Below are 22,867 nucleotides of genomic sequence, written 5' to 3'. Positions count from 1 at the left end.
ATGCATTGTTGGTAAAGTAGTGAAATGATCCAATCAGTCTTAAGAGCAGTTTAATGCCATGTGCAAAGAGCTGTAAAAGTATACATATGACTCAGCAATACAACTATTAGGTCTCTAGCCCAAACATATAAAAATTAAAAGGGAGAAAGGACCTATGTGGACAAAAATATTTACAGAAGTTCTTTTATTATATTGGTAAGAATTGGAAATGGAGGAGATGCCCATCAATTGGGAAATGGCTAAATATCTACTTATGATGAAATAGGATTTTATTATCTAATTATAAAGGAATGCTATTTTGCTTTGAGAAATGACAAGGAGGAGAATTTCAAAGAAACCTGAAAAGACTTACTTATATGATAAAAAATGCTTTCTGCCTCCAGAAAGAAATAATGGAATCTGAATGCAAATTGATACACAATAGGGTTTTTTTCTTTATTATTCTTGTTGTTTTGGAGTTTGGTTGATTTGTTTTATTTTTTGGTCTGCGGTTTTTGTTTTTTTTTTTTTTGCAATATGGCTAATATGGAAATAGCCTTGCTTCTGGTAATTTTAAGGGTAATTACTGAAGTAACTAGGTGACTATATAGAACATCATCAAGAAGAGTGGAGTTAAAATCCTATTTGTGGGGATTTGGGCAAGTCATTTCACATCTGATAACCTCAGTTTTCTCAACTGTAAAATGGGGATAATTAAATGCTGACCTTGCAGAGTTGGGTAAAGATCAAATGAGAAAACAGTATGCTAAACATAGTAATTGCTTGGAGCATAGTAATTGCTCTATAAATGGTTATTCTCTTCATTAAAGCCCTTCAAGCCAAAACAGGCCTACTGATCGGGTAGATTTTATAGAACAATTTTAAAATGTGGGTTACAACTCCATCTGGAGTGGTATAACTGAACATGGAGATGTAAAAAATTTAGCAGCAGTAAAAAGTATCAAATATTCTCTCAAGATTTAATTTTTTATAAAAAAAAAACACATATCTATATCATAAATGTACAAATTTGCATTTGTTTTCAATAAATGGTAAAATTGTTTTGTGATTTATTATCAGTAAATGTGATATATATATATGTATTTTTTTTTAATTTTATATATCTATATACTTGGGATCAAGTAAAAATTTCTTGTTTGTAAAGGGGTCTTAAGTGGGAAAAGATTATGAAGCCCTGCTATGTATGATCATTGCTCAAGCAAAGCTCTTATTTAGAGACTGCAAAAAGCAGATTTTTGCATGTAAACATTAAAATTGCCAAGCTTTCTTACTTGCCCTGCTTTACCATTCACAAAATAGGAGTTAGTAAATGCTGTTCAGTTTAGAATAAAGACCTGCGATCAAGGATTTATGGATAATTGATACTCGAGAAGCCAGGGAAAACATGATTACTTTATTATAGAAAGCAAACAAAAACAAAAGCACACACATGACAACACAGAAATACAAAGATATGGCCACATAGGACCAGTCACTCACATAACACAGATATTTTCATATAATCAACTCTTCAGTCTGACCCTGCCTGAGATATCCAGATGCTATTTAAGAAGGAAATCCCTACACATAGCTCACACAGACCTCACAGTAATACAACTTTTCTATTATTTTAATTTCATTTAGTCACAATTCTTACTTTTCCTAAAATGGATGCTCAATGTTTTTTAGTCCCTTTCTCCTTGAAGTGTTCTTTGCTGTCCATATGTTGAAATATTTGTTTTATTATGATGGATAAATTCACCAAAATAAAGAAAAAAAATTTAAAAAGAAGATGAGAGTATAGTTGTGAAATTCTATATATATTGAGAGACATTTGGTGATGTTAGTCCATTTTGTGTAATTTATTTTTCTCTGTTAAAAAGAAGGCTCTCCAATTTGGAACCATATTCAAAAAGTTATCAAACTGTGCATACCCTTTGATCTAGAAGTGTTATTACTGGGCTTATATCCCAAAGAGATATTAAAGAAGGGAAAGGGACCTGTATGTGCCAAAATGTTTGTGACAGCCCTTTTTATAGTGGCTAGAAACTGGAAATTGAATGAATGCCCCTCAATTGGAGAATGGCTGAATAAATTGGGCTATATGAATGTTTGAAATATTATTGTTCTGTAAGAAATGACCAGCCGGATGAATACAGAGAGGCTTGGAGAAACTTACATGAACTGATGCTAAATGAAATGAGCAGAACCAGGAGATCATTATATACTTCAACAACAATACTATATAGGATCAATTCTGATGGAAGTGGCTATCTTCGGCAGTGAGAGGATCCAAATCAATTCCAATTGATCAGTGCTGAATAGAACCAGTTACACCAGTGAAAGAACACTGGGAAATGAGTGTGGACCACAACATAGCATTTGCACTCTTTCTGTTGTTGTTTGCTTGCATTTTTGTTTTTCTTCCCAGGCTATTTTTCACCTTCTTTCTAACTCCGATTTTTCTTGTGCAACAAGACAACTGTATAAATATGTATACATATATTGTATATATACATATGTAAATGTGTATACATATTTTAACATGTTTAACATATATGGGACTGCCTGCCATCTAAGGGAGGGGTTGGAGGGAGGAGGGGAAAAGTTAGAACAAAAGTTTTTGCAAGGGTCAATGTTGAAAAATTTCCCATGCATATGTTTTGTCAATAAAAAGCTATAATAAAAAAAAAAAAAAGAAGAAGAAGAAGAAGAAAGCTCTCCATTTATGTGTGCAAGAACATGTTTGTTAGGAGCTGAAGGTGGTCAAATGTCAGTTCATATCCTCTGAGGACTTGTATTTGTATAGAATTATAAATAAAATTTGAAACAAAAATCTCTAAGGAAATTCACCTTCCCTGATCTGACATAGTGAAGCACTAAAGCTTCCAGTATAATTATCACAAGATGCTGTCCTTTCAGATGAATTGTATAATGAAAAGAATCCTAGCCTTGAATTGAGAGGAGGCATGAATTTAAATGTTTTCCCCAACATTTGCTAGCTGCTTGTATATGTTACTTAGTCTCTTCAACTTCATTTTTTATCCATAAGATTCATACAAAAACATTTATCTTTCTACTTTATAGAATGGTTATAATAAAAGCTCTTCAGTTATGTGAGGTATTATTTTTGTTGTTGTTTTTCTATTTTACATGTTTTAATCCATGATTCCAAATGAGTTTCCCATTGCAAGGGACAAAGCTGGAAGCATCTACTTTAACCTTTGCATTCAGAAAATCTTATTCTCATTCAGTCTCTCAAAGCTTTCATCACAATTCATAATTGTCATTTTCCACCTTCTCCCACCCTAAACACATGCATAAAGACACATTATAAAGTAATTGCTTTCCAGATACAGATGTTTGAAGTGAAGGAATATTAGAAGCAGAACACTTGGAATTCAGTCTTGTTCTTGCATATACAAGGCAAATTTTTATGATTTTCCCCACCCAACCAAGGGGAAGTCTTGCCCTGCAAGACTCAAAGCCATCTTTTTCCTATTATCATTGTGGAATCTTTTGAAAATCTTGTTAAGTGTCTATTTTTCTAATGATTTTATCCTAATTCTCCCCAGATCGACCACACCTGACTCTTAAAAGAAATTAGTTATATTGATGTCCTTTCTTTTAATATTCTTCTTTTATTTTTATTTTCGACTTCAAATTCTCTCTTTTTTCCCCACTCTTGCCCCACCCATTGAGAAAGGAAGAAATATGATGCCCATTATACATGTGATGTCACAGAAAGCTTTTTTCCACATTAGCCAATGTCCAAAATAAATAAATAAAACAAGAGAAATAAAGAGGAAAATATTGTTCAATGCATTCTAAGTCAATCATTTTCTCTCTGGAAGTGAGAATCATTTTTCACCAGCAGTCCTTTGGAAATATGGTAGGGCACTATATTGAACAGAATTATTGTTATTCATATTTAATTATCTTTATAATACTGCTGTTACTCTTTATATCATTCTCCTGTTTCTCCCACTTCACTTTGCAAATAACTTTTGAATATTTCATAGTACTCAGTTTCATTTTTAGCACAATTCTTCAGGTGCATAATTGACTTGCCCAAGCTCACAGGAGGATAGCTTCCTTAAGGATAGTAATCACTTCTTTATTGATACCAGATGTTTTGTCTGGTATTTATATTGTTGCATACAGTGGGCTTTGAATTAATGTTTATTAAATTCTTGTTTTTTGAATGAATCACCCATTACTACATTCACTCATTTCCTTTTTTGGGGAATCAAATTGAACAAATATTTGAAAAACTTAGGTTGCTAGTCACTTCCATGCTTAATTTTTTCCCCTTTTTTGGCTAACAATGTTCTCTTTTCCACACAAATCTCTTGAGAGCAGAAGCAATCTTAAGTAGAGCCCAAAATTCCATACCACTGTCTATTAGATGGAAACAAAATCAGATAGTACCTTTTGGCAGGAAAGAAATTTTTTTTAAAGTGATTATGTTACAGAAAGTCATTACTTTCCATTCAAGATACCTGACATTTGTCCTTTTTCTGATATGAACTCATTGGTCAGTAATCTTTTTTTAGAAAAACCTTGATGATTGCCTTACGGATCTGCTTGGTTCTTATACTATAGATGATTGGGTTTAATACAGGAGGCAGAAGAAGGAAGGCATCAGACATAATGGTGTGAACAAATGGGGGTGCCTTCTTTCCCCACCTATGAACAGCAGACAGTCCAATGAGAGGGATGTAGAAGATAGCCACAACAATAATGTGGGAAATACAGGTGCTAAAAACCTTGTACCTCTCCTCTGGGGAGGCAATGCTGAGCACAGAATGAATAATCAGCACATAGGAGACACCAATCAAAGGAGCATCCAAACCAAATGTTGAAAGGAGTGCAAAAAGTCCATAAATGCTGTTGACTCTGATACTAGAGCAGGAACATTTGATTATATCAGGATGGTAGCAGTAAGAATGAGAAAGAATATTATCCCTACAGAATGACAGTCGCTTAAGAAGCACCAGGAGGGGAATCATGAATAGAGTCCCTCTTCCTACTATTATCAGCCCAATTTGAATGATCCTGGTTGGAGTGAGAATAGTAGCATATCTCAGCGGGTTACAGATAGCAATGTAGCGATCAAAGGCCATGGCCAAGAGCACTGAAGACTCTGCTTCAGTAAGGAAATGAATGAAGAACATTTGGCTAAGGCAAGCATTCCAACCAATCTCTTGAATATTAAGACAGAGGACACCAAGAGTAGTGGGTAGAGTGGAGAGGGACAGGCACATGTCAGTGGCTGATAGCATGGAAAGCAAATAGTACATGGGCTCATGAAGGCTTTGATTGGTGATGATGATGAATAGGATCATGCTATTCCCACAGATGGCAATGGCATAGAGGAAACAAAAGGGAAGAGAGATCCAGGTGTGGAAAGCTTCTAGACCAGGAATTCCAGTTAGCAGAAATGTCAGAGATGTGATTGTTTTATTTGACAAAAGTGACATGATGAATTAAGAAGATATCATTCAAATAGAAAATCTTCCAATCTGTAATAGTGAAAAAAATAGTAGTAACATAGGAATTTTGATGTCAAATCCAAGATGATCACACAAGTATAATACTAAGCTATCATTTTCTGCCTTCGTTTAAATGAATTTCATTTTATACTTCAATTAATTGACAGTGAAAAGGAGTAGAAGGCAAGACATGAATATTAACCACCCATTTTAAATAGAGTTGTGATGGTAATAGTGATGGTGATCATGAAAAAAGGTGATATGCAGGAGAGCTTAGAAAACTAAGGAAACTTTAAAATGGAAAGTTAAATGTCAAAGGTTTTAAGCTGAGCTAGTTCTTTTCAAATATTTTAAGAGCTGTCATTCCAGCAAGGAGAAAGATTTCTTTTGCTTGGCTCCAGATAGAAGTATCAGAAATAGCAGGATAAAGGACTAAGTAGGTCCTCTATCCTATAATCATTTTATATTCCTTCATATAACTTTTAAAAAATTTTGTTGTTGTTGTTCTTATAGAATATAAAATATTGTATAAGAATTACTATCATTTTATTAAAACTTATGATTACATTATAGGCAATTCCAAATGTGAAAACTCATTCTTCTACCACAGGCTAGTATTTTATTTGTTAACATATTTATCTTCATAAATTGTCTGGGACACTGATAGGTCAGGTGACAATCCCTCAGTCAATTTGTATCCAAGAAAGAACTAGAACCGAAGTCACTGAAGTCTTGATTCAAAGGACATTTTGCTATTTACTATACCAAAACTTCTTAAACTGTAGGTGAGATTGAGTAAATGAATGTGGGGGTCTCAAAATATCAAAATATTAATCAACTCTGAAAAACATTGACCATGTTCTATGTCCTGCATGATCAAATATTCCACCAAGATAAACAAGTAGGCCCATCTTTTGCTTTCAATAAATGGTAAATTTGTATACCCAATAATTTTTTAAAATGTCTTTATGACTTATTATCAGCAAATATTTTATTTTCATGTATTTTATATATTTACCTATCCAAAGAACTGAGGGTTGGGGTGGGTAGTAAAAATTGTTCAGCACAAAAGGCATAGCCAATAGATAAAAATATTAATGTTTTGCACTACACCACACTGTTTTTCTCTTGTTCTTAAAATTATTTTACTGATTATTGTGTCTGGCTTTGGGAAACATACTTTAAGAAGGATATCATCAAACTAGACAATTTCCAGAGGAGGAGAGCTAGAATAATATAAAATTAAGTAATTGTGATATATAATGAATGGTTGGGTAACCTGGGGTCATGTAGTCCGAGGAAGAGTAAATTGAGGAGTCAAAAAAGTATTTTTCTGATATCTAAAAGTTTATTATATAAAAGAAGAAAAAATATGTTGTGTGGATTGAAGTGGAAAATTAGGACCGAAAAAAGATCCAAAAATCACTGAATTATTTTCAACTAAAGGTAAGAAAGGATACATCTAGCAATGATGTATCCAGACATAAATTTCTAGACTACTAATCATTGAAGCTTAAAATTATAGCTCATTAGATGATATTTCAGGGAAAGAATTAATATAACAATAATAATTATATTTTTATCCTCAATGTGAAGTTTAATAAAAACCATACCTATATTTTCTTTCAACATTTAGATTCTATGCTTGTTTTTATTACAGCAGTATTTATCTTATTCAGCTGTTACATCCCCAAATTTCTTTTCTTTCTTTCTTTTTTTTTTTTTTTGCCAAGACAATTGGGGTTAAGTGACTTGCCAGGATTCACACACCCAGGATGTGTTAAATGTCTGAGGTCAGATTTGAACTCAGGTCCTCCTCATTTCAGGGCTGGTGCTCTAACTATTACACCAATTAATTGCCCCCACATCCCAAAATTTCAATTACTCAGAACATAGATAAAAAGAAGAAAATGGGAAACAAAAACTTCTCAATAATAAAAGTGAATGTCAAAAAACAGACAATAGCAACAACAAAAAATGGAAATGCTGCATTATGGTTCTCATGCTACAAATAATAGAGATCAAGACAGGCCCTTGCTCAGAAATCATTTGTTCTTATTGTAAATAAAATTAAATTAATATTGTTATCTTGCTTCAAGTTTCACAATAATTTCAAAGTGGAAAATTAAAATGAAGAAAGCATATAGGAATTCTGATAACAGAGATAGCTCAATTATTGTGAAAAAGACCAACTGACAAAACAATAATAAGAATGCAAAGAAAAAATTTAAAGTTAAAAAAAACACAGAAGAATGTTTAAAAAATAGTACTTAGGAGAAGAGTTAATATAAAGGAAATAAGACTTACACATATATGACCACCAAGTATAGAAATAATGCTTAAGAATTATTTTTTTTAATCTAATATTTTGCCTAGTATCTTCCTATAAAAGGAGAAAAAGGGGAGGGAAAAAGAGAGAAAGAAGGAAAGAAAGTAGAAAAGAGAGTGAAAAAATGAAGACAAAAAGGAAAGTGACAGAAGAAAGAAAAGAACGAAGGGATAGAGAAGTGTAGGAAAATAGGAAGGGAAAAGGGAAGGAAGAAAGAAAGGAAGAGAGAGAGAAAGAGGAAGAAAGAGAAAGGAAAGGAGGGAGGGAGGGAGAAAGAGAGAGAGGAAGAAAGTGAGAGAAGGAGAAAGGAAGGAAGGGAGGGAGAAAGGAAGGAAAGGAGGGAGAAATGAAGAAAACCAGCATATTTTAGAAACAAGCATTGGTAGATCTAAAAGTTGGCTTATTATTATCTCATCAAATGTAGTTCAAGCCCTTCATTTTGCAGAAAAGCCCAAACATACAGAGGTTAAGTATTTTTTCCAAGGCTATTTGTGGCACATGAAAGAAAAATAAAAAGTTCAATTAAACGAGGTCCATAGAATTCTTGGCTTCAAACTGAATACCCATAGGAAGCCAGAGTCTCAGACTGAACTGAGTCAAAGAGATATTGTACCCTTCCTTTTGATAATCTGAATAAATGAAATCAAAACACTCAATGCTTCATCCCATCATAGTCTTGTCTCTCCACTGCTGATCCCAGCAAGGCTAGAGATTCAGCAATCTCTCAAAAGCCATTCTTATACTATATTGACTATTGCTATCTCTTCCTCAGATCAGATGAGAATGAGTCTTATTGGATATTTTTTTTTTTTTTACAATCAATCCATCAATACAAAAGCATTTATTAAAAATGCTTACTGTATGCCAAGCACTGTACCCCCATACATATATATGTATATGTATACATATATACATATACATGTACATATGTGTGTATATACATATATGCTTTCCCCATATATATATAATTTATTTTAATTTAATTTTAATTTAATATATTATATAAAATAAATAAATAACACAACAGACATAGTATGTCATATTAGAAGGCACTAGCTTTAGATACAGGGATCCAGGATTTATTTAAATCCTTCAACTAGCACATAAACCTTGAGGTATTTGGAGCATATAACTTCAAACCTCAATCTTCCTTTACAAAATAGACACGATTACAATTAAACAACCTACCTCAAAGATATTCCCAAAAATATTCCTGGTTTATTTCAGAGAGAGAAACCATTAAGATGGGGTAAAGAAAAAGTATTCACTAAACCTATGCTATATGACAACAATGAAAAGTGGATGTTGTGCATTGTAGTGGCTTATCTGTGTTGCTCAGAAAGAGTGGAAAGTGTACGGATCCATAGTCCATGCATCAGATTTTTCTCAAAAAATTCTCTATTTTTGTATCAGTCACTAACAGATTATGAGAAAGGCATCTGTAATCCCTCTCTGCTGCCTGCCCATGGTGTTAGGGCTATCTCTCTTTATACTTGTGGAGCTAAAACTGATACTTACTTGATTTCTTCATGAATAAAAAGCTTGCTTATATTCACAGAGTCCCACAGCAAAGAAGAATTGAATGTGATTTTCAATGTCAGGAACTTTATCCTGAGGCAAGTGAAACCACAACCTCTGCTCACTAAACTCCTTGTTTAAGGAACTTCTGGGGAGATAAGTTGAAATGTTAGATCATTGGGTATGAGGAAGAAAATCTGAGTTTGTTTTCTGGATGACACTTTATAGAGAATAATCTTCTTTATTATCTGTGGTTATCCCTTGACAGCACATCTCTTGAGCCAGCATATTTTCACTAATGTGTCCTAGGGGAAAGACATTAAAGTTGTACTAGTGAGAATGATTAGACTAACTGGTGTTGGTTGGTTCCTAATTTTCCAAGGAATTTGATAAAATAATAGAAGGGTTTCCAATTGTCCAAACAACATGGTCAAGATAAATAAGACGTTTTTTCTCCAAATAACTAAGTTCATTAAGTTATATAAAGTAACAAAAAACAATCTCTAGAATAAGAATGCAATGACTGAAATCTGAAAGCCTTAATATGAGGACTTTTGGACATTTTCTTTAACAGTCCAGAGGTTCTTGTTTCTTTATTTATGATTTCTGGATATGTTCTAGAAAACTGAAAATTTCAGGATCTAACTTCTTGGGAAGTCAACTGTTGTTATAACTAAAGTGCAGGCTTGATGTTGTAAAAAGATGAACATCTGGACATAAGAGGAGGACAGAGGATAAACTCTAGAACCAAGAGAGACATGCTGCATGTTGAATGTGGAGATTTCAGCTATGGGGGCAGAGCTCAGCATGGACTATTATATTGAACAGAGAAAAGAAATTCATGAAAAACCAAAGAAGTCAGAGTTGGGAGAAAACTTAGTGACCATTTAACACAAATCCCATCTGAAGTCATGATGGGATAGGAAAGTCTGAAAAATAAAGGAAGTTATTTAAATGGCTCAGGCAGCTAGAGATAAGGTTTAAAGTTGATACTCTTTGGAATTCCTGCTACTAAGTAGAAACTGAGATCTCTATGAATATCTTATTACATCTTAAAAAAAGAAGAAATGATTAAACTCATCTATACTATCGCTAAAACAGACTCATGTGAGCTTTTATTAAGCTGAAAAGGAAGTAGCTTTTATGTCATTTAAATGTCTGCCCCCAAAATTTGTTTCTCCCATGGGGATTAGGCATAGGGGATGAGGATTAAAGATACAATTAACTAAGGAAGAGATCTTCAATTTGTAAGAGAACTTCAAATAATCTCTAAATCCCACAGTGGAAAAGACTATCTAGTTCAATTCATACCTAAACTAGAATCTCCTTGGATTAAAAAACCCCACAATATTCAATGGTGGGTTTCAAAGTTTAAGAATGATATTAATAAGCTAAAGTATATTGAGAGGAAGACAATTAGTATGGTAAAGGATTTGCCTGGAGGGAAGGCTATAAGGTAATTCCTTGGAATAATTTGACATGTTTATCTTGGAAACAGTTTAAGGATCTTCTATTTAAAGGGCATACTATGAGAAGATTAGAAACTGAAGCAATGGAGGCAAGTAGCAAAGCCAAAGTTAGACTGGGATGGGGGTAGAACTTTAAGGTCAGAGGACCTTAGAATCACTAATATATCTTCCCTAAAGTCTAAGGGAAGAAATATTATTGTATTCCTAGGCCAGAAGACTTTTACAATAGTTGATGGACAGCTTATTAGAATAATAGCACTCTAAGATCAGGGGACCTTAAAATTACTGCTATATTTCCCCTAGAAGCTATCAATACTAATTGAGTTGACCCATTTTTTATGGCTATATTTTGGGGATGTAAGAGGTATTTTTTCATTGTAACTCTAGATAGGCAGGCTTTGAAGAAAAATTTATTAAGTATTTCTGATGAGGGTACAATTTCTAAGACAAATATAGTAGTAATCCTGAGGCTCCCAGACTTTAGGAGTCCTATTGTACTAACAATCTGTTTGTCAATGATCATAAAGTCTCCTGGCTTTTGGAATACTAGTGTATAATCCTAGAAACTTTGCTGAGAATTTGCTGATAACAATCTGTTAGTTAGGAATCACATAAAATTAGTCTATCAGTGACACGAAGAACCAGACCTCTCTGTCTTTTCTTATAAATTTGTGTTCTTGCTTCTGAACTCTTTGCTAAATTTTTTTGGAATTGAGCCCACTTCAATTGGCTTTACAATTACAATAAATTTCTCTCCTTGACTTGGAGATGCAAATTCTTTTTGAGACATCTTTCCACACCAGTCTGTGACTCCAACCTTTTAGGTGTTAAACCAAAAAGGACTCTGTAAATTTCTCATGAAAGACTCATACATTAGATCAAAATGATAAGCATGACCATAGAGTGACCTTGCCTTATTCTGTTCTTCTGTTTACTTGGGCATCACACCTGTAAAGTGCTTCTACAGAGAAGATCAGTTATTGTTCTCTGAAAATACTGACCCAGGAAGATCCCCTTAAGCCCATTCCCATCATTTTATGCATCCCAAACCCATTCTCACAACTGTATGTATCCTGTTATTGCTTTAGGCTGTGAAAAACATATTTTTCTTCCATAACAGTTGCCTGATGATAAATAAGGAAATTAGTTCACTGCATTCTTTTTGCTTATATCACCTGCTTGCTTTGCTAGTTACAATCCTATGTAAACTTTGTGCCTCAGTTCCTCTGCACCTGTAAAAGTCCCTCTACTCACCAAGAGGGTCTCAACTGAACTTTTACCATACCAGGTCCTTGGATGTCTCCAGCACAGCTCTCTTTAGCTGGGTTCTTTCCCCACAGAGCACCCGGAACACCAGATGTTGTTAAACACAGCAAGTATTTATTGCCATTGTCTCTCTATTCTCTTTCACCTCCATACAATTTTCTTTCCCTATTCCCCTCAGTTCTCTCCTGCAATTTCCTCAATACTCTTCTTCCTTGCAGTTCCTCTTCCTTCTGATATATCCTCCCCATGGCTTGGTTAGAATTACTTGTATCAGTCCCATCTGCGTTATTCCCCACCTAGATTGCCTTGATAAGTTACAGGAGTTAATCATCTATTTCTGGGTAAACGCCTTCTTAGAGCTGCTTTGCTGTCTTTACTTAATGAACATATCCTGGCCCTCTGGCCCCTCCATGCCCTGTACCTAACATGCACCCAGTACTTTGGAAGCATATTCCAATTTGGTCAATTAGCTTAAATTCTCCACATTAAAAATTAAACCAATCCCAACTCACCTCAGTTTCTCTAGTATTACATTTGGAGGCCCCAGTAAGATTGGCAACGTTCTGTGTTGTTGCCTAGAGACTTCTGGGCATTGGGGGTGAGCCTAGGATTGGCTTCTCTTGTTTACTCTGAGGGGAGCTGGCCCTTGAGAAGTTTCAGGGTCCTGGGGGTAAATTAGTCTAGCCATTTTATACCCTCATAATGACAAGAGAATCTGGTTTGAAACCCTTGTAGGGTAAGTTTTCTGTCTGATTGCTAGCAAATCTGGGTCCCCAGGAAAAGCTGGATTGGACACAGCAAATATAGCTCTAGGATATGCTGGAGGGACACCTCCATGCACTTTTGCCTTATTTTTTATGTAAAAAGCAAAAGATACATCTGTATGTCACTTGGAACAACTTGGTTCTGATCTTTTTTTAAAAGCTCAGTCTGGGTATTTCTGTTTCTGGGAGGGAGAGAGATCATCGAACTGAGAACTCCCCTCATGGCACTCCTGAGATATCAGGAGCTTGTCCTGGTTTGTATTTGTTGATATATGGTAAAAGTTCTGTTGCATTTGTGTAGTCTGCGTTTGCGGCTTGTCTGAATTGTTATGTGTTTATATTGTTGCTTTAAAGAAACTAAAGGGATACGCAAATTTTAATCTCTTTGCACTGACTGTTAACAGAAGATTTAAGAATTGAAAACTTGGGGAAAATGAATGTATTTGGCTACTTTTAATTCTGGCAATAAACAGCAAAGAAAAGAAAGGGAGGAGAAATCTTGTTTGGATCATATTATAGCTCCGAATTTGGGGGGAGGGGAAGCCAGAGGGGGGAGTAAGAGAGAGAACAAAGGAAGCTCATGTTAATTGCTATTAAAAAAAAAAAAAAAAAAAAACACTCTGGCAAGGAATAGCCTACTTTTTGTGTTATCAGACTTCTGAGGGCCAGTTTTGTATGTATTGAAAAATAACCAAATGGTAATTATTTTCTCTGCAACATTTAATTAGAATTTAGGGAAACATTTAACTGGGGAAAAGGATGTGGCTTATTGGCTCGAATATTGGATTTTGGGGGCTGTGTATGTTTAAATTGGAGTTATGATCCTGAAATTGTGGGAGATAATTACTACTGCCTGGTACATGCTAAATGTTTATTTTGAGTATAAGATCTTGAGGAATTTGTTTGAATGTTGAAACATTACTACTAAAAATTTGCAGTAGTATTTGAATTGATTTGTTTTAAAAATAGCTTGTTAAAACAAAGTTCTGGTAACTTACCTCATGAGGTCACATGTTTGTATTCCCTATGAGCTAGGCTTTAAAATTTTGTCAGCTCTACTGGACATGTGTACAAGCTTTGTGAAATTATTTTACTGTTAACTATATTGTGGATCTTAAAAGTTTTGAAGGAAAAAAGAGGTGATTTTATATAAATGGGACAAGAAAGATTGATTTGCAGAAACAATTGACAATTTGAATGAAATATCTAGTTGGAATATCACATGGAAAAGTATTGATTTTTTTAAAAATAATTTTTAATTGGTGTGTATGTTAAAATTTGAAACAATTGTAAATTACATGAGATTCCTATCCATTTTTGTGATAGGTTGTGTTATGTTTATGTAGTTATCATGTGTGAAAATTGTGAAATTGATAATTGAATAGGGGTTAATGCCGAAATATTGAAACATGAAATTGTTAAGAGTTATTGTTTGGAAGCATGTTAGAAGTGGGGAGGAGGGAGGGAGGCAGAGAGAGAGAGAGAGAGAGAGAGAGAAAGCATGTTAGAAGGAGAGAGAGAAAGAGTAGGTCAGCATGTTAGAGAAAGGGAGAGACAGTATGTTGGAATCGGAAGGAGAGAGAGATGAGATATGTTATATGTTATAGGGGGAGAGACAGTATATTGGAAATAGGTAAGGAGAGAGAAAAAGACAGCATGTTGAAGAATGGGAGAGGAGTAGTTGGACAGAAAGGGCAAGTTCTTTAATGGAAGAAACTTGCCATTTGCTAGGAGAAAGCATGTTTCACACTGACCAGTTAAATCCTGAAAAAAACTTGGCACCTTAAAAGAGTTAATTTTAAGAGAAGTAGAGTTAGGAGAGACAAGATATGGAGTAGGGGAAGGAAAAAGGGAAAGATCTTTCAGCTTGAAGATTTAACTCACCATCCTCTCACCTTTCTCTCCCCTCCTCCCCCCCACTCAGAGTGGCTGCTTCATAGAAGTGAGAACAAACTGAAATTCCCTCCCTGCTGGTTAAATGAAGTTACTTTTAATTGCACTGCTTAAAGAATAGCTTTACATGGTGTTAATGACTGAATGTTTGTTTTTCTTTTTCAAGTTCATGGCTATTTTAGGACAAGGACATTTTGATGCTATATCACAGATTTTACTGCTTAGCAATGAAAGTAATTTTTCAGAGGCATGTTAGAACTGCAAGGTCTCTGGAATGATTATCTCTATAGAGGTCTCCCCCTGTCTTCAGCAAATTATTTAATATTTATTTAAGTACATACTGATTTCCTTGTTTAATGAATATGATCACAACTGTGATCTATAGTTTTCTTGAAGTACCTACAGCAATATTTTAACCTAATATCCTTGCTCTGCTTTTGACTAAGTTGTACAGATTGGTTTGTAAGGTATTTTTGTTTTATATAGACCTGATTGGTGTTGTACCTGTTTATTTATATTTCCAGAAATTTGTAGGGAATTCTCTATTGGAGAAAGATGATTAATATTTTTTTAGAATGAGAAGTTATTAATGCTAATTCTGATAAGGTTCTTTACGGGAGATTAAGATATTCTATATTCTGTATGAGTTTTAATTGATTGTATTGAGATATCTTAAAGTATACCCATTATTTCAAAGGACTCTGAGGATAATAATTTTTGCTTTTGTCCCTTTGAACATGTTTCTGCAATAGATAATATGCAATTTAGAACTTTTCTATGTATTTTAAAAACAAAATGATTTGTGTAATGTTGAACTTAAAAACGATCTACTTAGATATGAAAGATAAGCTATGAATTTCCTAGGATAAATCTCTTATTGTTATCAATGTAAGATCATAATCAATATCTATTTAGGATATGTGATCCTTGAGAGCTAGATTCATCTGAATCTTTGATTAATGAGATTTGCTATGGGAGATAAAATCTCTTGAGACTATAAATGATATTAATTGAAGTTTTAAATTCAGGTGTGACTATCTGATAGATCATCAAGACAGTGATCCACTATCTGAAAGGAATATGTTACAAGCTACTCAGAAGAATGTGATCCTGAATTGTTAAAGGTGGAAGTTAGTATCTGGGAAAGAGTTGTGAGAACAACCCACTCTCTCCAGGTGGAATCCTTCTGACTCAATTTCCAATGAATGAAAATTCACCTGATTATTCCTGAGTCTGGCTTAAGGTGGAATTGTTACTAGTACAATTATCTGAAGTAAAACTGAGTTAAGGCTGTTTTATCCTATGTCACATATGTGCTCTTAAATTGAGACCCTGAAGAATCAGTTTTGACTGATTATATTATATTATAGTCACGTCCCTGCTTTTTCCTCCTGTAGCAAATTTCTTTCTTTTTTTTTTTTTTAATAGCTTTTTATTTGCAAGATATATGCATGGGTAATTTTTCAGCATTGGCAATTGCAAAACCTTTTGTTCCAATTTTTCCCCTCCTTCCCCCCACCCTCTCCACCAGATGGCAGGTAGACCAATACATTTTAAATATGTTAAATACAATATATGTATACATGTTCAAACAGTTATTTTGCTGCACAAAAAGAATCGGAGTTTGAACTAGTGTACAATTAATCTATGTACAATTGTACTATGAAGAAAATCAAAAATACAGGTGGACAAAAATAGAGGGATTGGGAATTCTATGTTCATACTCATTTCCCAAAGTTCTTTCACTGGGTGTAGCTGGTTCAATTCATTACTGCTCTAGTGGAACTGATTTGGTTCATCTCATTGCTGAAGATGTCCAGGTCCATCAGAATTCATCATTATATAGTACTATTGAAGTATATAATGATCTCCTGGTCCTGCTCATTTCACTCAGCATCAGTTCAAGTAAGTCTCTCCAGCCCTTTCTGAAATCATCCTGTTGGTCATTTCTTACAAAACAATAATATTCCATAATATTCATATACCACAATTTACCCAGCCATTCTCCAATTAATGGGCATCCACTCTGTTTCCAGTTTCTGGCCACTACAAAGAGGGCTGCCACAAACATTCATGCACACACAGGTCCCTTTAAGATCTCTTTGGGATATAAGCCCAGTAATAACACTGCTGGATCAAAGAGTATGCACAGTTCTGTAGCAAATTTCTATAATGAGAACAAATGTGAAGCCTAACTGCTATTTTATTGTTTATTGAGACTACAGCTGACACAAATCTTTAACATTTGTCTGTCCTCTGACATAGACATGTTTTCTTACCTGAAAAGCTGCTGGCCACTCTCTGTTGGCCTGTCTACATCTTGTTGGAGTCCTTGTGGACCAGTCTTCCTATCTCAGACTATTCTTTCTTCTTTTTGCTACTTTGTTTTTATTCTAGATTTTTGTTAAGTTACAGCTGTATAGATCTACTTCAAGGACCTGGATCAATCCATTGGATTCTTCAGTCAGTTCTAGCATACCAGCCCCCCCAAAATAGGATCCTGTAGGATGATTCAGCTCTATACCCCATTCTCAGCAGAAAGGAGTTTCAGAAGATGAGATTATTACCCCTGCCCCAGTGGACTTTGAGCCCCATTAATTTGGGAGGAACTGGAACTGGTTGATAAATGGACACCAAATTCTGAGTGGCTCCCTTGTTATAATGTATTTAGGAGTTAGGATGAAAAATGTTTGGTTAAAATTTGGGTAAATGTTACTGAAAAAGGATGTACCACTAACAATTTATTTTGGTGCTTGTCAAATTACAGAATGTATCTGCACTATTTAATTGAACACACTATTCCCTTCAGAACATGTAATTAATTGAGAGATCTTTAGATAAGTACTGGAGTAGAAAGCCCATACTGTACTAGTGTGTTATGTATAGGAACTTTAATTCACTTTCAGTTCTTATTGAGATGGCTACTCGACTCTTGGAGCCCTGTCCACTCTCCCTCAGATGATTCCTTAGCCAAAACTCAAAAGAGGGGATAAAGGACCAGGAAAATAATTCATTAACCAACCAAAAAGCTTCTCCCATTTCTCCTACAGATCAATATTTTTCAGCAGAACCTGGCAAAATTCACACAATGATTTGCCTCCATTTGGCACAATATTGTTCACCTCACTTCACAGAATTACCCCCAGTCAGCTGCCTCCAGATTACCAGTCTCTCTATGCACCAAAACCTAAAGGACTGTCTCAGGCCTAACCCTTCAAGGGCAACAGTTAAGATTGCACATCCCCGAACAGGGAATCACTGATGACCTATGCACTGGCATTCAAAACCTTGCTCACTGACAGGAAATCCACAACTCCAACAATGTGGCCAAATCAGATTGGCTTTATGCTGTCAGCTCCCCATGAAGCCAGTGGTTGCTCCATAAGAACTCAAAAGAACCAAAAAAAAAAAAAAAAAAAAGAAAGAAAAAAAAAATCTGAGCCTTCAGAAAAGGATAAAAGAAATGCAACAAGGAGACAGAATATATGAAAGAGAGAAAAATAAATTGGACAGAAAGAATGGGGACAGAAAAAAATATGAAAAACAAAAGAATGGAGAAAAGAGGAAAGGAAAGGGGAAAAAATACAAAAAAGGAAAGGAATTCTCTTTCTGATCAAACCAAAGGTCTACTAGTTGGGGATAAATGTCATTAATTTCCTTTCAAGGCTCTTCTTTTCTGGAGTGTCCTGGTTTTATTTGTAGAGCAAAGTCAATGGATTTACATCCAATTTTCCCCCACCATTCTATAGGAGTACCCAAGCTATCCTTTGACCTATCGATGTAACTACTACGTCTGTATCCCAAAGAAATTTTTACAAAAAGGAAGGAGGGAAAAGGAACTATGTGTATAAAAATATTTATAGAGCAAAATCTCTTCTTAGAATATACACTAAGAAGCAAGTTTATACCTTAAAGTCTAGCTTGATTTAGGAAAGGTAATTAGTGAGAAATTTGGGGAGAATGTTCCTAATCAGATGCAGATTTGTGGTGGGGAAATTCCATGGGTAGCTTTTCATTACCAGATTCAATATAGTAATTAAAAACAGAAATTGGATGAGATCTGTAAATGGGAATCCCATAAATTGTCATTCAACCAGAGCCCTCATTCAATTAAAAAAAATGATTATTTACATATTTAAGAGCATCAGAATAAGTCAGGGCAGTAAAAAAAAGTACAAGATTTCATTGCTTATTTGTTCAAGGTCCTTAGGACTACTTAGTGTAAGTAATTCAATATTGGAGTCCTATCACTTACTCTAATATGAAACAATCAATTTTTTAAAAAACCATAATCACAAGATGCAAGAAGAAAATAATTGTTTTAAGATAAGCATTTTCTTTTAATTAAACAACTAATCTTTCTTCCATATTTACAATTTCCCTTCATACACAATTCTTTCTAGGGGGAATATAACCAGTTTCACCCTGGAAAAGAAGCTATGAGGCACTTTGGTGATTTACTCAGTCTAATCACTTCCTGGGGGATATGGACTGGAAGGGGCTAGACTCTCACAAAGGTATAAGAAAGTTTGGATTATCCATTTTATTTTAATCCTTCTTCAATGCTTATTTGTCTAAACTATCAGGAATATATCATCTTTCTCATTCTGTCCTTTTTGTTCCTCCTGTTCTAATTAGCCACCAGACTTCCTGATCCTTTCAACTTCCCTTAATTCCAGGATGGATATGTCTTTTCTTCCCTTAGTATACATTGGAATGAGAAAATGGGCTTTTGGAAACCAGTTTATTAGCAATGAAATAAAGCAAACAACAACCTAATTAAAGAATATGGAACTGAAAATTTTAAATTAACATTTCTCTAATCTAACTAGTAGTGACTAGCAGAGTTTCCTGATATAATAGATCCTATTTTCATTTTATCAACTCTTCAGTATGGCCCTGCCCAAGACATCCTGATGTTAGTTAAGAAGGAAACTCGCATTCACAGCTCACATATACTTCATGATATTACAACTTTTCCATTATTTTCATTTTCATTTAGTCACAATTCTGACCTTTCCTACAATATGACATATAGGTTTAATGTTGCTGAGTTTCCTTCACTTGAAGTGTTCTTTGTTATCTGCATATTGAAAGGGTTGGGTTTTTTTATGTTTTTAAATTTTTATTTAATTTTATTATTTTCATTATGTTTTCATTTTGTTTTCTATTATGATGATTAAATCCACAAAAATAAAGAAAAAAGTTTTTAAAAGAAGATGAAGGTTCAGTTGTGGAATGCTGACTGTATTGACTAACATTGTATATTAGTCTATTTTATGTAATTTAGTTTTCTCTGTTATAAGAAAAGGATCTCTGTGTCTATATGTATAAGAACATGTTTTGGGGGAGCTGGAGTTCATATCCTTTGATTACTTGTATTTATATAAAAGTATTTTAAAAACTTGAAAATCCCTGAGGAATCATATATACCCTCCCTAATCTGGCATCATGAAGCACTAAAGCTTCTAGCATAATGAACATATCTGTAGCTTTCCTATCTTTCAGATGAATCATATGTCCTGGGTAGAACCCTGTCCTTGAACTGAGAAAAGTGAGATTGAATGCTGTCCCCAATATTTGCTAGCTGCCTGACCATGTTACTTAATCTTTAAAGCTTTATTTTCCTCATTCATAAGATTGGTATGAAAAGATTTATATTTCCCACTTCACAGAGTAGTTATGATAAAAGCTGTCTAGGTATGTAAGTAGTTTTTTGTTGTTTTCTATTTCACATACTTCCTTCCACCCCTCCCATCTCCATTGGGAAGGCAAAAAAAAATTGATACCTCTTATATATATGATATCATGCAAAGCTTTTTTTTCACATTTGTCATTTTTTAAAATATTTAAAATGAAGAGAAAAAATAACTCAATATGCACTCTAAGTCTATCAGTTGTCTCTCTGGAGGTGACACACTTTTTTAAGGAGTCCTTTAAGAATATAGTGCATCACTGTATTGATCAGAATTACTCTCTCTCTCTTTTTTCTACTGAGGCAATTGGAGTTAAGTGACTTGCCCAGGGTCACACAGCTAGGAAGTGTTAACTGTCTGAGGCCACATTTGAACTCAGGTCCTCCTGACAACAAGAGTAGTGGGCAGAATAGAGAGGGACAGGCACATGTCAGTGGCTGAGAGCATGGAAAGCAAATAGTACATGGGCTCATGAAGGCTTTGATTGGTGATGATGATGAATAGGATCATGCTTTTCCGAAGCTATCCACTGCACTACCTAGCTGCCCCAGAATTACTTGCTTTCACAATTGATTATTTTTATATTATTCCTGTTATTGTGTATGATTGTTCTACTGTTTCTGCTCATTTCACTTTGCAAATAATCTTTCAATATCACACAGTGCTTACCTTTATTTTTAGCACAATTTTCTTCAGATCTATGAAACACTGAATTATTTAACATCTTTAGTTACACTGGCCTATTGAACACTCTCTAGTGACCTATGGATGACAAATTTCTTAAGTTACATAATCAGTCCTTTAGGGATACCATTCATTTAATTGTTAGTGTTATACACAATAGTTTTTGAACTAATATTTATTAAATTTATGTTTTCTGAATGAACTGCCCATCCCTGAATCTACTCACTTCCTTTTTTTTTTTTTGAACCAGATTGACTAAATATCTGAAAGACTTAGACTGCTGTTCACTTTCATATTTGATTTTTTTCCCTTCCTTTTCTGTTAACCATGTTCTCTTTTCCACAAAATCTCTTGAGAATAAAACTGATCTTAGATAGAGCCTAAGATTCCATATTATTGCCCATCATGTAGGAATCCAAGTCAAACTGATTTTTGAAAGGAAAGTTTTAGTTTTTTTTGTTTTTTTTAATGATTATGTTGGGGCAGCTAGGTGGTGTAGCAGATAGTGAACCAGCCCTGAAGTCAGAAGGACTTGAACTCAAATCTAATCTCAGACACTTAACACCTCCTATCTGTGTGACACTGGGCAAGTTATTTAACCCCAATTGCCTCAGCAAAAAGAAAGAAAGGAAGAAATAGAAAAAAAAAAAAAGTGATTATGTTGCAAAAAACTATTAATCTCCAGTCAAGATACCTGACATTTGTCTTTTTTTCTGATGAATTAACTTAGAGTTTTTTCTGTTTTAGCTTCTGTATCCTTTTTGGAGAAAAACCTTGATGATGGCCCTACGAATCTGCTTGGTTTTCACACTGTAGATGACTGGGTTTAGTACAGGGGGCAGAAGGAGGAAGGCATTGGACATCATAGTGTGAACAAATGGGGGTGCCTTCTTTCCCCACCTATGAACAGCAGACAGTCCAATGAGAGGGATGTAGAAGATAGCCACGGCACCAATATGGGAAATACAAGTGCTAAAAGTTTTGTACCTCTCCTCTGAAGATGCAATTTTAAGCACAGAATGAATGATCAACACATAGGAGATGCCAATCAAAGGAGCATCCAAACCAGATGTAGAAAGAAGTGCAAAAAGTCCATAGATGCTGTTGATTCTGATATTGGAGCAGGAACATTTGATCATATCAGGATGGTAGCAGTAGGAGTGAGAAAGAATATTATCCTTACAGAATGACAGACGCTTAAGAAGCACAAGAAGGGGAATCATGATCAGAGCCCCTCGTCCCACTATAATGAGTCCAATCTGTATGATTCTGGTTGGAGTGAGGATGTTTGCATACCTCAATGGGTTACAGATAGCAATGTAGCGATCAAAGGCCATGGCCAAGAGCACCGAGGACTCCATGACAGTAAGGAAATGAATGAAGAACATTTGGCTAAGGCAAGCATTCCAACCAATCTCTTGAATATTAAGACAGAGGACACCAAGAGTAGTGGGCAGAGTAGAGAGGGACAAGCACATGTCAGTGGCTGAGAGCATGGAAAGCAAATAGTACATAGGCTCATGAGGCTTTGATTGGTGATGATGATGAATAGGATCATGCTATTCCCAGAGATGGCAATGGCATAGAGGAAGCAAAAGGGAACAGAGATCCAAGTATGGAAAGCTTCCAGGCCAGGGATGCCAGTTAGAAGAAATGTGAGGGATATGATTGTGGTATTTGGCAAAATCGACATGATGAGTTGAGGAAACACTATTCAAATGGAAAAGCTCCTAACCTGTAATAGTAAAGAGAATCAAAGGAATAAAGGGATAGT

General features: G+C 34.7%; 2 protein-coding genes across 2 annotated transcripts; both read right to left on the bottom strand.

Moving 5' to 3' along the window:
• Positions 1-4,517: 4,517 nt before the first annotated feature.
• Positions 4,518-5,462, bottom strand: LOC127557420 (olfactory receptor 51F2-like). The gene has a single exon (XM_051990746.1). The coding sequence runs from the start codon at positions 5,460-5,462 to the stop codon at positions 4,518-4,520; it is 945 nt and encodes a 314-aa protein (XP_051846706.1).
• Positions 5,463-13,691: 8,229 nt separating this feature from the next.
• LOC127558105 (olfactory receptor 51F2-like) lies at positions 13,692-22,786 on the bottom strand. The gene is given in 3 exon segments (XM_051991332.1): positions 13,692-13,709; positions 21,867-22,618; positions 22,621-22,786. Coding segments are annotated over 3 exon segments (936 nt in total).
• Positions 22,787-22,867: the final 81 nt, after the last annotated feature.

Source organism: Antechinus flavipes, chromosome 3 (genome assembly GCF_016432865.1).
Source record: "Antechinus flavipes isolate AdamAnt ecotype Samford, QLD, Australia chromosome 3, AdamAnt_v2, whole genome shotgun sequence".
NCBI lineage: Eukaryota > Metazoa > Chordata > Mammalia > Dasyuromorphia > Dasyuridae > Antechinus > Antechinus flavipes.
Note: the sequence above shows the minus strand (reverse complement) of the source record. Positions and strands in the feature narration are given on the sequence as shown.

Coding starts and splice junctions, on each gene's coding strand:
- LOC127557420 (XM_051990746.1), bottom strand. CDS start 5,462: ATGTCACTTTTGTCAAATAAAACAATCACATCTCTGACATTTCTGCTA.